This window comes from Pezoporus occidentalis, unplaced genomic scaffold (assembly GCF_034315485.1).
Source record: "Pezoporus occidentalis ecotype Australia unplaced genomic scaffold, CSIRO_AGI_Poc_V1 ctg73, whole genome shotgun sequence".
Classification (NCBI taxonomy): Eukaryota; Metazoa; Chordata; class Aves; order Psittaciformes; family Psittacidae; genus Pezoporus; species Pezoporus occidentalis.
The window spans coordinates 263,412-276,874 of NW_026916082.1; the positions used below are offsets into that span (position 1 = coordinate 263,412).

General features: G+C 55.4%; 1 protein-coding gene across 4 annotated transcripts; it reads left to right on the forward strand.

The window, feature by feature from the left end:
• The first annotated feature begins 3,829 nt into the window (after nt 1–3,829).
• Nucleotides 3,830–13,126, forward strand: FGF8 (fibroblast growth factor 8). Of its 4 annotated transcripts, none has more exons than XM_062601842.1 (6): nt 3,830–4,240; nt 4,875–5,042; nt 5,141–5,177; nt 7,235–7,382; nt 11,574–11,680; nt 12,731–13,126. In XM_062601842.1, the coding sequence occupies exons 2-6, from the start codon at nt 5,011–5,013 to the stop codon at nt 13,016–13,018; spliced, it is 612 nt and encodes a 203-aa protein (XP_062457826.1). In that variant the 5' UTR covers nt 3,830–4,240; nt 4,875–5,010; the 3' UTR covers nt 13,019–13,126. The 4 variants fall into 4 exon arrangements, with proteins under 4 accessions (XP_062457826.1, XP_062457823.1, XP_062457824.1 ...); XM_062601839.1 differs by having other exon boundaries at nt 3,832–4,240; nt 7,202–7,382; XM_062601840.1 differs by having other exon boundaries at nt 3,832–4,240; nt 4,905–5,042; nt 7,202–7,382.
• Nucleotides 13,127–13,463: the final 337 nt, after the last annotated feature.

Genomic DNA, 13,463 nt, shown 5'->3' on the forward strand with positions numbered 1-13,463 from the left:
TAATTGTGAGTGGGCTCCGTCTGCCCTCTCCGCTCCTCGTTTGCCCCGGGGCTACCTTGGCGCTGTGGGTAGCGAAGACAAGGTCATTCCCATGTAACACATCCCGGTGGGGTTTGGCCAAGTTCCTTCCCTTCGGGAGGGGGGCAGGTTAATGGTGAGTGGTGGGATCGCCCCAGGCTGCTCTGTGCTGCTCAGCCATGGAGGAGCTGCCGTTGCCTCTGAAACGCCCCATTAATGCTGTGGTCCCTTTGTGAAGGATCAGCAGGCAGGGCTGGGGGTGCTGGGCCGTGGGGCTGGGAAGGGTGAGGATGGAATGGGTTAGCATCCCTCTGGCTCTGCTGGGAAGCCTCCACATGTTTATTTTGGTGGGGGCAAAACCTGCCTTGTGGCCAAGCATCCTCCAGGCATGGCTGTAAACTGCTACAGGATCCTGGTAATCATGGCTCTCCATCATATGGTGTTGGAGGGGAGATGCTTGGGTGCAGGACAGTGCTACCCGTGCTCTGGTGTCCTCTTCTTTGCGCTAAGCCCGGCCCCATGCCAGCCACCCCACTGCCTACACTGCCTGTTCTCATTCAAAGGCATCTGCGCTGCAGTCTCCCGGAGCCCGTGTGCCTGCAGAGGCAGATCTCCTCGCCCTCCAGCAGGCTCAGCGTTGCAGTGTGTGCCGTTGCAGGTGCTGCTCTCCTCCATCAGTCGGGATTAGCGCTGTGGTCCTGTCTATGTCCCTGTCCTGGCAGGAGCAGGGAGCTGTGCCTGCCGGTCCTTCTCTGCGGGTGGCAGCAATGTCCTGGTTGCTCTTCCGACTGATCATTTCCTCTAGTAAAAAGATGTTCAAGCCAAATCTCCTGTGGGTGTTTTTCTGGCTCCTCCTCACCACAAATCCTTCCAGCCTCCTCTTGTGATGTGAAGTCCCAGTTTGCCCTTGTCTCCACTCACCCACTTTGGACAGGTTCCCACCAAAGCTAGGGTTTGTGTTGCTTTCCTTGGCTTTGCCTTTCTGAAATTGATGCCAGTGGGGAGGTTTTAGGCTGATGCTCAGGGAGGATCTACACCTTGCTGGCTTTGACCTCTCATGGAGAGCAGGGGCTTGCATTGCCTTGCAGGAGGAGAGGACCGTCTGTGGACCACTTCTGACCTGGCCTGGGCCAGACAGGGGTGATGCCCTAGAAGAAGCAGGCTGGAAGCTGGAGTTGGGACCTGTCTGTGTCCTGCAGATGTGCAAACGGACATCCTGGGAGAGAGCAGGGATGGTGCTGGGGGGCTCCTGGGTGTGGGATGTAGTGCTGAGGGTCACAAGGAGAATGGGGAGAAGCCCCCATAGCAGCCCCTGCTCTCTCTTCAGCCTCTGCTGTCCAGTGACACAGGCAGCCCCCTCCAAGTTCTCACAATTGCTCTCCTGCTGTCTCCTCCGTCCCCTCAAATCCTCTCCCAGTCTGCTCTCTGCCACACTGCAGTTTAGGCTGCCCCAGGAGCTGCCCCTATGGTTCCCAGCCGCCAGGAGGCTTTATGTGGGTGCAAGGGGGAAGGTTTGCGAGGAAGCCCGGACCCCCAGCAGACTGGGACAGACATCTCCATGTCCTGGTTCCTCTCTTAGCTCCTGCTTCTTGGTGTTGCAGCCCTGTGGCACCCTCAGCTTTATGGAAAAAGGGGTGAGAGGGCTGCAGTTCACATCTCTGGTGTTCGATGCTTCATCTGCAGCATTTAACATCCCGGAAGGATGTAAAACACATGAGCTATTCTCTGAGGGTAACACACTCCTGTGCCAGCCCAGCCTATCTGCTGAAGAAGGTAATGGAGCAGTGGAGCACCAGGGTGGGACCTGATGGGACCATGCTGGTAGCCTCCTCCAGGGATCAGAGCCTGATGGCTGCCTGGAGCTCTGGGGACACAGCAGGTCCCCAGGTCTTTCTGCCAGGAGGGGATTTCTTCCACCAGCTCCATAGCAGCTGGTCTCAGGAGTGCAGGGCTGGGGTTTCTCTGCTCTGCAGGAGAGACAGACAAACCATCTAGCTTCAGTGCCTGGGGATGGAGGGGACCCTCACCCCATGGGCTTACCTCCAATAGCCTGCAAAGGAGCTGAGAGTCAAGCTGACATCCCTTGTGCTGCCTTGCACAGGAGAGAGGCTTTCCCAAAAAGGTTTATTTTTTACTTAAAAAACAAAAGGGGGGAAGTTGTCATTTTGGATGTAAACACGGGTGACCCCATGGTGGGTTGGGAAACACTGACGGAAGAAGGCAAATGCCTCTGTACACCAGACCTTCCTGCAAGGGAGCCAAGGCAGGAGCAGAGGTGGGATAAGCCCAGCAGCCGTGATGCTGCCATCACCAACCTGCTTGTGTCTCTCCCTTGCCCAAAGGTGGGGTAGGATGGGAGCTGTGGAGGCTTTGGCTGTGGGCCGAGGAAGGTTGGCAGGAGCATCGTCTGTCATCCGCTGTCAGGAGAAGTGTGGCCGCCCCTGGGTGATCCCGCAGCAGCTTGATTACAGCCATGACTGGCACTTGAGCCTGTTTGCTGAGGGCAGGGGGCACGCGGCGCTGTCAGCTCGCTGCTGCCTCTGACCCCATACAGGGCACCATAAATCTCCCTGTTTAAGGCAGCCTGGGCTGTTCTGGACACGGTGGTGTTGAACATGGTGTGCAGCATACAGGGTAATGCACAGTCCGACACTGCGCCCACCAGGGGTAAAGCAGGGGTTGCCACTGGTGAGAAAGAGCAGCATCTGGAAAATAGGCAGTACCTAAATACCTTTGTTCTTTTTTCTATATAAAAAAGGATTGCCTGAATTTGGGCATTGGGAATATCTAAGTACTGCCTGCTCTGGTTTTGCCTGTTTTTTCTTAGGCAACCTGGAGAGGTGGATATGGGGACCCACCTCACCCATTCTGTGGCACATCAGCTGTCCCCACAGCCTGACACAGAGGGTTTTTCTCCTGAGCATGTGCCGGACTGATGAGCTGACTGTGTGCTTCCCATGGAAACCTGCTCCTGCTTCAGCTGAGCACCTTCAGTACCTATTCTCCCTGTTTCTGTGGTGCTCCCAAAGGCTTGGCCCAAGACTTCTTTTGACATGCAGGAAAATCCCTCAGAAACGTCATTCCAGCCTTTTGCGGTGAGAGAAAGGGAAGGGAAATGCACAAGGGACAGATTTTGTGGGAGATTTTGGCCAGAACAAGGCAGTTGCCTGCCCTGTGCTGTGCTAGCTGAGTATACTGATGCAGGGGCTAGTTTTCTCCTTGAGCCCTGTGGGGCCAGCCCAGGGATGGGGCAGTGCCCAGGCTCCACTGCCTGCCTGCAGCACCCCCTGACAGTGACAATGCTGTGCAAGATCAGGTGAGACCCTCAGCATCCCTGAGAGATCCATCCCGGGAGGTGACTGTAGGCAGTGTTTTGGGGTGCAATGCAGAGTGGGCAGAGGCCCAGGGCACGTGTCTGGGGCTGGTGGGTGCCAGAGCAAGGAGGAAAACGTGAGCTGTATGTCAGTGTGTGTGTGAGAGACAGAAATGTCCTGTGACTGCAGCTGGCATGTGCCTATGTGTGCTAGGTGAGGGGGGTATATTTTAGGTGTAAGGGGAAGCAAAGAGGAGCGTGTGTGTCTGTGCTGGAGGGTGCAAAGTGCTGCATGTGTATTGGGGGTCTGTGTTTGTGAGGGGTGCGAATGTGATGAAGAGGGCTGAATGGAAAAGGCTGTATGTGAGTGCAGGGAAGGTCTGCACGGGTGTGTGTGCGAGGGCTGCGTGCATGCATGCGTGTGCAGGAGGGCCGCACAGGCGTGTGCAGGGCTGTGTGCGTGTGCGGCGGTGCAGCCCGCCGCTCTGTCACTCAGGCCGGCTGACAGGAGCTGCCTCTCCAGCGGCGGCAGATAGCGCTGATTGCTGATTCGAGGAAACAAAATAGCAATTGTAATTATGGGCTCTGATAAGATAAAGGAGGGCGCGGGGAGCGCGGGGACCGGCAGCGGGGCACGGTCGGCAAATTAGCAGCTGTCACTCAGCGCCGAGCAGGCGGCGCCGGCCCCGGCCAGGTACCGGCCCCGGGGGCCGCCCGCCGCAACCCCGCTGCAGCCCCCGCCCCGGTGCGCAACAGGTGGCGGGGCCGGGAGCGCCGGGGCTCGCCGGAACAATGCAGCCCTCGGCGGCCCTGCCCGGGCTGCGGGGCTGAGCCCCGTCCCGCCGCTGCTGCCGCTCGGCCCCATGGCCCCGCACCGCCGGCCCTAAGGGCTCCCGCCCGCCCCACCAGGTAAGCACCAGGCGGGGATGCGCGCGGGGAGGGGGGGGTCCCGCTGCCCGTTCCCCGCCCCGGCTGCGGTATTTGCTCAGCCTCGCTCCCCCTCGAAACTCCTCCATCCCCCCGGTAATCCTTTTAACGTCTGGCACGTCCAGGGAGGGCTCACCCGCTCGGTCCCAATCCACAACGCGCCCGCGGAGCAGCGAACCCGCAGCGGGGGAACCGCGGTCCCGCCGCCCCTTTCTTCTCCTCCCTCCCAGCCCTTAAACCTCGCTTTACGGATGGAGAAACTGAGGCACGGGGCGAGGAGGGCGTCCCGCCGGCGGCTGCCCGCGGAGCCCGGCCCTTAGTGCCAGCCCCGAGCCCGGCGATACCTGGCCCGCCGCCCCTCCGCTCGGCAGGTACCGCCAGGCTGGGGCGGGGAGCGGGGCCGGCGGGCCGGACGGGCTTCCCCCTACGGCAGCGGCGGCCTTCCCCCGGCCGCGCCCGCCCCTCCGTCGGGGCTGCGGGCCGGCCTCGCCGGCTCCCGGGGCGGCAGCGGGGCCGCGGAGCGGGGCGGGGGGCACCCCGCGGAGGGGGGCTGCCGGCCGTGCGCCCCGGGGGCTGGGCGGGCGGGCGGGCTGGCGGGGGCCTTACCCCTCTGTAGCAGCTTGTGCCCTCCTTTCCTCGGGGCGAGGACGCGCCGCAGGGCGAGAGGAACCGAGGCAGAGCTGCGCCGCGCCCCCTCGGGCGCTCCCCGCCGTCGCCGGGCCCCGGACTCCCGGCCCCGCACCGGAGCCGCGATGGACCCCTGCTCCTCGCTCTTCAGCTACGTGTGAGTACCGGCAGCCCCGGCCCTCCCGCCCCGGGCCCGCAGCCAACCCCCGGCTCCGGTTCACACCTCTCTACTGCTTTCTCTCTTTCCCCTCCCAGGTTAATGCACTTGTTCGTCCTCTGCTTGCAAGCCCAGGTAAGTGCCCGCTGGGCAGCCCGGCTTTGTTCGCCTCCCGGGGATGGAGGGTGCCCTGCCGCTGCCGCCGAGAGCCCCGGGCTCGGCAGGGAGGGACGGAGGGAGGGAAGGAGGAGGAACGGTTGAAAACCCAGGAGACAAAAGTAGCCCGGCTGTAAAAAGCCGAGGCCGAGGGGGGAACCCCCGAGACACAAAATAAGGTGCGGAGGACTCCGGCTGCGAGGCAGAGAGCATCCGGGGGTTCAAGGAATTGCGCAGGCTTATTTTTAAGCAGATTTATATCTCGTCCATTCCAGCTTTAAAAGTCACTGTGGATGCCCCCGTTCCTCTTGTCTGTTGTGGCATTTTTCTCCTGCACTGCATCCCAAAAGTAAAGAGTAGTTAAAAAGGGGAAAAGAAGCCCCACCAAAACCTCACTAAAAGGCTCAAGTTCTGATCCGGCTTAAAATTGTCAGACCTCAGCATCGCTGGTTTGTATCGCCAGAGACACAAGTGTCATGAATAGATTAAACAGCCCGGGTAGAGCTTGTATGACACCCGCATACCAGTCGCTGGGACCCGTCGCTGGGAGCAGTGCGCCTTCAAACCGGGGTGAAGTCCTCCTTCCCCCGAAATCACAGGTGCAGAAGCTGCTTCTTTTTATTTTCCTGGAAGCTTGGGGGAAAAAATTATCAAGTTTCCAGCCGAAAAGCGAAGGGAATGAAGCGCTGGGAGTGTGCAGTTGTATAAAAACATAGCTGTAATATTTTGGAGTATGAGATGGAGACCAAATAGCAGCATGGCTAATGACCTCTCCTACACATGGTACCCTCATCAGAGCCGGGGAGAGAATCCTGCTGCATTATCCAAAACCCGTCTATAGGAAACGCACATGCACAGGCAGAAGCGGAGGCAGAGAGATGACATTGTCAAGGGGAGATATCTCTATAAAGTCAGCTTTGGGAGAGCAGTGGCTTTTGCTTTTATTGGGTTTTTCTGTTGTTGTTTAAGACGGGAGGAAACCTTCCCATTTGACGTGGGGGTGGCAGGGGGTAGTCCCAGCCTTCTGATGTTGAAAGGAGCTATCTCCTAACATTTGCTCAGAATACATCTTTATAAATGTCAGGGAGCAGCGAAACTTTCCAGACTTAAAAGAGGGATTTGGGACCAGGAGGGGAAAAAGACTTCTGTGCAAGCTCGTGAGCCGGGGCTGAGGGGGGGAGCAGGTTTGGCTGCTCATGAAAAGCATTTAAAGCCCAGTAGCAGCAGTGTCAGGTCTGGAAGGGTTGGGCTCAGGGCTAATGGTTTGGTGTGCCAGGGCTGGGGATAACCCCACTGCTGGCACCAAGCAGCTGACTGTGGATAGGGCATGTGTTTGCATGGGTAGTATGTTGGTATCCTTGGGTTATTATGCCACAAAATACCTGGGCAGGGGCATGGTTTTCTTGTAATTGTTATACCTTGTAGCTCTACTTTCTCTGTATATAAGGAGTTTAATAAGTGGGGTGTTTGGGAACAAATAAAGAGCACTGGGACCCAGAGGAAAGACAGCTTTTGCAACTGATGGGGCAGAGGCTGGGGTATATATCTGGGGCAGCTGAGCAGCAGTACACTCCTGCAGAGGCAAGATGTGTGGAATGAACACGCCAGCCCCTTGAGGATGGCAGCCCAGTGCCACCCTGCATGCCCCCCCTGGATCCCTTCCAGCTCCAAGCTTTGATGCCCATCTTGGGTACCCCAGTGCCAGCTGGCACCCACTGAGCCCTGGGGTCACCAAGCCCTGCCATGCTCCCAGGTCACTTGCATCCTACTACTTAAGGCATGTCTGTAGCAGGCACGGCTCTGTAAAGGGCTCTTGCTGCTGTGTCCAGAGCTTAATGCTCCTTCTCCCTGGGAGGTTTTGCTGGTGCAGGTAGCACTGTGGTCCCGGCTTCGCGCCTCTCTGCAAAGCCCGGCTGGAGGCCGGCAATCTCGGCTCAGCCCATTTGACCCTCTGAGGAGTAGAGATTATAATGGTGTGTCGTATATTTTTTAATTTCCTAAAGGTAACTGTTCAGTCCCCACCTAATTTTACACAGCATGTGAGGGAGCAGAGCCTGGTGACGGACCAGCTCAGCCGGCGGCTCGTCCGTACCTACCAGCTGTACAGCCGGACCAGCGGGAAACATGTGCAGATCTTGGACAACAAGAAAATCAATGCGATGGCAGAGGATGGGGATGTGCACGGTAAGGATGCGCGATGGGGCGGGCGGGGGGGAGCTGGGGAGGTGTTCACAGCCCAGCGTGGCGATTGATGATTTCCGTCCTGTTTGTTAGCCAGAAATCATTAAAATCGTTTGGCTTGTGGGGGCTTGTAAAGGGAGAACATAGGGGTCAGCGATCAGTGGCTCTGTGATTCAAGGTGAGGGCAGGTTCTCCGTGCTTGAAGGAGGGGACCGGTGCCTGCGGGATGGGCTCTACTCCTTTCTTTTTCATTCTTGTTTTGCACCTGACTCGGAGGGCTCAGGGCTGTGGTGTGATGAGCAGCATTGGTCATTTCAACCCAGCTCTCTTTGTAAGACTGGGAATCTCTGAGACTTCCTTTTGGAAAAGAAATAGAAAGGAAAGTTGAAAAAGAAAAGGCAGGGGGGAAGGGTGCGCGGTTGCTTTGGAAGGCTTCCCAAAGCTAGAATTGTCCAAAGTGGCATCATTTTCCCAATGTGTCCCCTCCATCTTTCCCTTCTCAAAACAAATTCCAAGCAGAGGGTCATTGAGGCAGCTGGCTGTGGGTGATGATACTGTGGAGACAAAGCAGAGGGACTCGTAAGCACAAAAGCCTGCGTCATGCCATGGCTCTGGCACCCCCTCCCCAAAATCTCCACCAGCCCTGAGGCAGGGGGACCAATCCCTCTGCTGGGGACACTCGAAGCCCAAATACTTTGGTAGCATGTGCTAATGACACATTGGGATGGTCAAAGGCTGCACTGGGGTCAGCGGGGCCAGAGAGCTGCTGGGCAGGTTGTGGGAGGCCTGATCCTGCACCTGGATCAGTGCACTATGTAGCACTCGTGTGTGTCCTATGTAGGAATTATGACTGTTTTCCTTTGGTATTAGCTGCAATTTCCCTTTCTTGCTTGGGGAGATCAGTAGAAACACTCTTCTTCCTTCCTCTCCTGTTTTTTTGTGGGTGTTTTCTTTTGCTTTGCTGAAAATTTCACACTGGACGCGAGCAGTGCAAGCGCAGCATCTGCATGGTATTCCATACATTCAGCATTAATCTTCCAAATGAATTATTCCCACCCTGGAGCAGCTCCAGCTTGAAAGGGCATTAGCTAATTTCCCAAGCAAAAAAAAAATCCCATCTTGTTTTAGATCTATAATGCTTGGATTTTAAAAAGCTGTTAGTGCATATTTAAGAAACGACCAGGTTTAAATAAGGCCAGGAGGAGGGGACTGGTGGTGGCTTGAAAAACTCTATTAAAACGTAATAAAGAAAGGTTAAGCATTTGAAGAGCTAAGGAGGAAAATGAAGACTGATCTAAACCAGAAAGAGAACAAGCAGTTTTTCAGATGTAAAGTTTTAAAAGAGTTGCAAGTCTGTAAATGTTAAAATAGAGGTTCAGGATTGTTCTATATGAATCTCTAGGGAGGCCCCCATGTCTGGAAGAACTATTAAAACGCTTCTTACTTTCACCTTTTTTAACATTTCCTGAATACTTTCTCCTCTTCACAGTCCAGTTGGGGGATCAAGTGTGTCTCGCTGCATTTTTTCAGTATTTACGTAGCCACTTTCCCTTCAAAGTTTGAGCATGAAACATAATTTTACTGGGATAAATCTGTCACTTAAGGGAAAGAATAGAATTAAAAATGTTCAGCTCCCTGCCCCCCCCCAAAAAATAAGGGAATAAAATAATAAGAAAACTGCCCCAAAACATTATTTAGAAATGCACTGCTGCAGCAGAACCCCCTCCCTGAGCCCTTCCTTCTGCTTTTTTTATCTCATTTTTGGGGGTGGGCATGTAAAAGGGCTTGATTTATTTTTGCAGATGACCCCTTTCCCCACACTGACATTTTTACAGCCGACTTAACATGGAGTCCGGTGTTCTCTGTTATCTGTCTTAATTGTCAATATGTGATTGACTTTTTTAATTCTAAGGGAAGGTGGGCAGCCAGTGCAGCCCAGCTCATCCCTCCTGGGCTGTGCTTGCCACCGAGCAAACCACCACTGGCCACAGCCTGGACTCAATCCCTGTTTGTGGCTGGGTATGCTGGCACAGGTCCCCTCTGACTTGCTGGTTTCATCTGCACCCCGGCTTTTCCGCTGGCTGGGGATGGGATTTGCAGGGTTCATGGGTTGCCTGCATGAGTCTAGGGGTGCAGGTCCCTGAGGACAGGTTGTCCTTGTCCTCCATGGCTGGTGGTGACAGAACATGCTGGCTGAGCTCGTGCAGGGCAGCAAACCCGGCTGGGGGGCTGTAAATCACAGCTGCTCTTTGAAGAGGGGGAAAAGGAGGAAAAAAGAAAAAGGCCAAAAGAGATGGGATGTGCATCCTTTAAAGGAGGGTTTTGTGCTCACTGGGGCCTCCCCGCTCCCTCCCACCCTCCTCTGTCCCTCCCTCCTCACTCTTTCTGTCTCGGAGAGAAAAATCAATTCTCCTCAAACCTTTTACTGCCTCCGTGATCAATTCCCCCCCTCCCTTTCCCCAATATAGATAAATAGGGGGTCACTGTCTCAGTGCTGCGTTTGCAGAGCGCCGCAGCTCCCGTGGGTGGTTCTGGGGATGCTGGGTGCGTGCCAGGCTCTGGGTGTTGGTGCTGGTGTGGCACAGCCTAGAGTTGGCTCTTCCTAAATGTCTCAGTTCCGAGTCCAAGCCTGTGCCTGCCTGTTGGCTCTGGGCACAGGGCAGTTTGGGGATGAGATGCTGAAGTGTGACATTGGCAAGGAAGGAGTGTGGGAAGAGGGTGCCTGCATGTGTATTGAGCCTGGCTTGCCCAGTAGCACCAAATCAGTTGGCCCCAGCAAATTTTAGAATGCCCTTTCCATTGCTCAACTCAGCTGCAGCCAACAGTGCCCTCAGCCTTTGTGCTATTGACCTCAGCAGTGCCCGTGACATGAAGAGTGCAGTATCAGGGCGTCACAGAGACAGAGAGAATTCAGTTTGCTTCTCTCAGAGTGTGATTTTGGCTCATTTTAGCTTGTGCATGTGCCCACAGCCATCTTCTGCCATTCAAAGCATCCTCCTGCAAAGCCACCTGCTCCAGAGCCACATTGCTGCCCTCACTGGGGGTCTCCAGTGACTGAGCATTCTGGGGTAGAGATGTGCAAGTCATGGCAGACCACAGTCCTGAGGAACCAAGCAGCCCTTGTGCAGAGATTGGGAAGGAGAAATAAGGCATCAATGGGCTTATTCCAATAACAAGGCTATAGACTTGGAAGCTCTGTAGGCTGTGCTCTGATTTCCTTGCCAAATTTCACTTGTGGCACATTAACAGCCTATGGCTGATGCTGAGCAAGAGGTGACGGTGGTGAGACAGAACAGTCCTGGTTGGCTTTTCAGTGCCACCAGTAAATCTTTGATGCTTGGCACAGCCCTTGTGAGGTGTGAATGGGTAGCCTCCATCCTCACTGGGGCTTGCCCTGGGAAGAGGAGCTGGCTCTGGGGACAGCAGCTGCAGGGCTGGAGAGAAGGATGTCCTGTCCCCATCCTCCCCCTTCCCTGGGGATGGATGGGCTTCAGGGCTCGGGTTCTCAGGGCGAAGGCAGGGAGGGAAGGTGACAGGTCTATTTATAGGCAGCCCATCGACCCGGCGATTTGCATAGTTCCTTCGGAAGTCGATCGATGCCTCCATTAAAAAACGAGACCAAATCAATATGCCCTCTCGACTCGTGCAAAGGTGAAAGGCATTAAAAGGATGGCCGTACCCTTCACGCCTCCCCTGCCAGCTGCAAAGTCACTGCTCCTCCTGCAGCCCTGCCCCGGCAGGGAGACATGGAGTGGTGTCCCCTGGGCTGGGGACAGCTGGCAGCACGCTGTGCTTTTCCAGAGGGTGCCTGCCTCCTTGCTGCCTTGGTTTGCAGCGCAGCTGCCTTGCTCTCCACTGGCTGCTGTGTGCCCTGCCTCCTGTGACATCTTTGTGGCACCCGAGCCACTGAGCTCTATAGAGTGAGGCAAGGCAGAGCTATTCCCTCTCTAGCAAGGCTCAGGGTGCAAAGGGATGTGACCAAGGTCACGCAGGGACACAGTGACAGGGTAGAGGGGCTGAGGCTGGCTCTTCACCTTGTGCTCTGATTTTAGGGCTCTCTCTGACAGTCACCAGAGAGCACGTGCCCATAGCGTCCCCTGTCAGGGCACAGCGCTGGGGTCTCCATCCCTGTTCCTGCCCCATCCCAGAGCCCCTCTGATCTCCCTCTCTCTTTCTTCCCACTGCTCTCCCCAGCCAAGCTCATCGTGGAGACAGACACTTTTGGGAGCCGTGTGCGCATCAAGGGGGCAGCCACAGGTTTCTACATCTGCATGAACAAGAAGGGAAAGCTGATCGGCAAGGTAGCGTCCTGGGTCCAGGGCAAGCTGGGGGAGTGCTGTGGGCACTGAGAAAGTATTGCTGGAAGAGGAGCTCTTACTGAATACTGAACCCATCCGTGGGGATGGGGAGGCGAGATGGGGGTGCGGGGAGCTCAGCTGGAGCACCCATTTGGAGGGCAGAGCATGAGCTGTCCTGCAGCCTGGGCAGCAGGAGGGAAGGGCAGGAGTGCGGGAGGCGGACGGGTGCTGTGTGGGGAGCATTCCTTGGATCTCCCCTAACAAATAGGCGGATTGCTGGGCTATTCTCCCTGATTACATGGTACAAGTGCCAGGAATGTTAAGATGCTCCGTGGGGCTGGCCCCAAAGCCGGGTGGTTAGTCACGCTCCTTCTGAGCCTCCATGCACCCTCCTGAGGAGCAAAAGGATGTGTAGCATCCTACTGGAACAGCGATTGTCTGCGAGGCTTTTCTATGGCAGCTCCTTTCCTGAGGCTGGTTGACTCAGGTTCCCTCCCTGGTCTTGCTGATGTCTGTAATGGGGAGGAATTCAGCCCCCAACTGCCTCTGTGCTCCCTGCCACCTGCATCTATTGGCATCATCCTCATGGACCACACATCAGTTCTCCAGCCCCTTGATGCCTCTCCTATATTGAAGACTGCAGAGGGGTTAGGATGGGTGGGTGAATAGCCACTGAGATGTAGACTTCGCTTATGGTCATGCTGGCAAGGGAATCAAGACCCTGGCATGGATGGGGACTGGATAGGAGTGGGCAAAAATCCTACTGTATAGGTGCAGTGGAAGTGAAGGCTGAGAGCAGCTGCGTTTGGGCTTGCAGCCCAATGCTGGCATCATGATGGGGATACGAGCCACAACGAGCAGCATGCCTGCTTCCTGCAGTTTTCTAAGGAAAAGCAGATTTGGGGCAATAGTGCCTTTTAGAAATAGTGGGAAAAGTGAGCTCTTGGCTGCCACCAGAACTGCAAACCTTGCTACCACACCGGTCAGTCCAGTTTGAGGGCGAAAGAAACCCCTCTGACCAAGCACCCATATCCCCCTTTGTCCCCTCCTCAGAGCAATGGCAAAGGCAAGGACTGTGTCTTCACGGAGATCGTCCTGGAGAACAACTACACGGCGCTGCAGAACGCCAAGTACGAGGGCTGGTACATGGCCTTCACCCGCAAGGGCCGCCCGCGCAAGGGCTCCAAGACCCGGCAGCACCAGCGGGAGGTGCATTTCATGAAGAGGCTTCCCAAAGGCCACCAGACCACCGAGCCCCACAGGCGCTTTGAGTTCCTCAACTACCCCTTCAACCGGAGAAGTAAAAGGACTAGAAACTCCAGCTCCAGGGCAGGCCCTTGATGTGCCTGCCTCTGCACCTCTCCTGGAGGAAATCTCCTCTGAGCTTGGTGGACTTACATGTAGAGACTTTCCCATATGGGTATTAAAAAAAAACAAAACAAAAAAAAAGGGGGAGAGGGGGGAGGATAACAGCTTACCTGCTCTAGTTGTTGATATTTGGGGGGGGGGGTGGTTTTTACAAAAAAAAAACAAACAAAAAAAAGGCAAAAAAAATGAGAGTCTCTATTTTTGTACTCCAGCTTTAAAAGGAAATGAAACATTCAAAGACTGGTGAAGGGGGAAGAGCCTTTCACTTAGATATGTTCTAGTCTGTTTGGGGTCATGCTTTATTTTGTAATTTTTTTTTTGTTTTTGTAGCTCTAGAGGGGAAAAATAACACCATTTAAAATGAACAAGAAAACCTGGAAATGCAAATCCGGGAGCGATGTGCTACTTAAATGAACTG

What these genes read in the sequence shown, in the direction of transcription:
- FGF8 (XM_062601839.1), top strand. Translation starts at nt 5,011, where the DNA reads ATGGACCCCTGCTCCTCGCTCTTCAGCTACGT. An exon ending in AGAGGATGGGGATGTGCACG is followed by an intron (nt 7,383 to 11,573) that starts GTAAGGATGCGC and finishes TGCTCTCCCCAG; the next exon opens with CCAAGCTCATCGTGGAGACA. An exon ending in AGGGAAAGCTGATCGGCAAG is followed by an intron (nt 11,681 to 12,730) that starts GTAGCGTCCTGG and finishes TCCCCTCCTCAG; the next exon opens with AGCAATGGCAAAGGCAAGGA.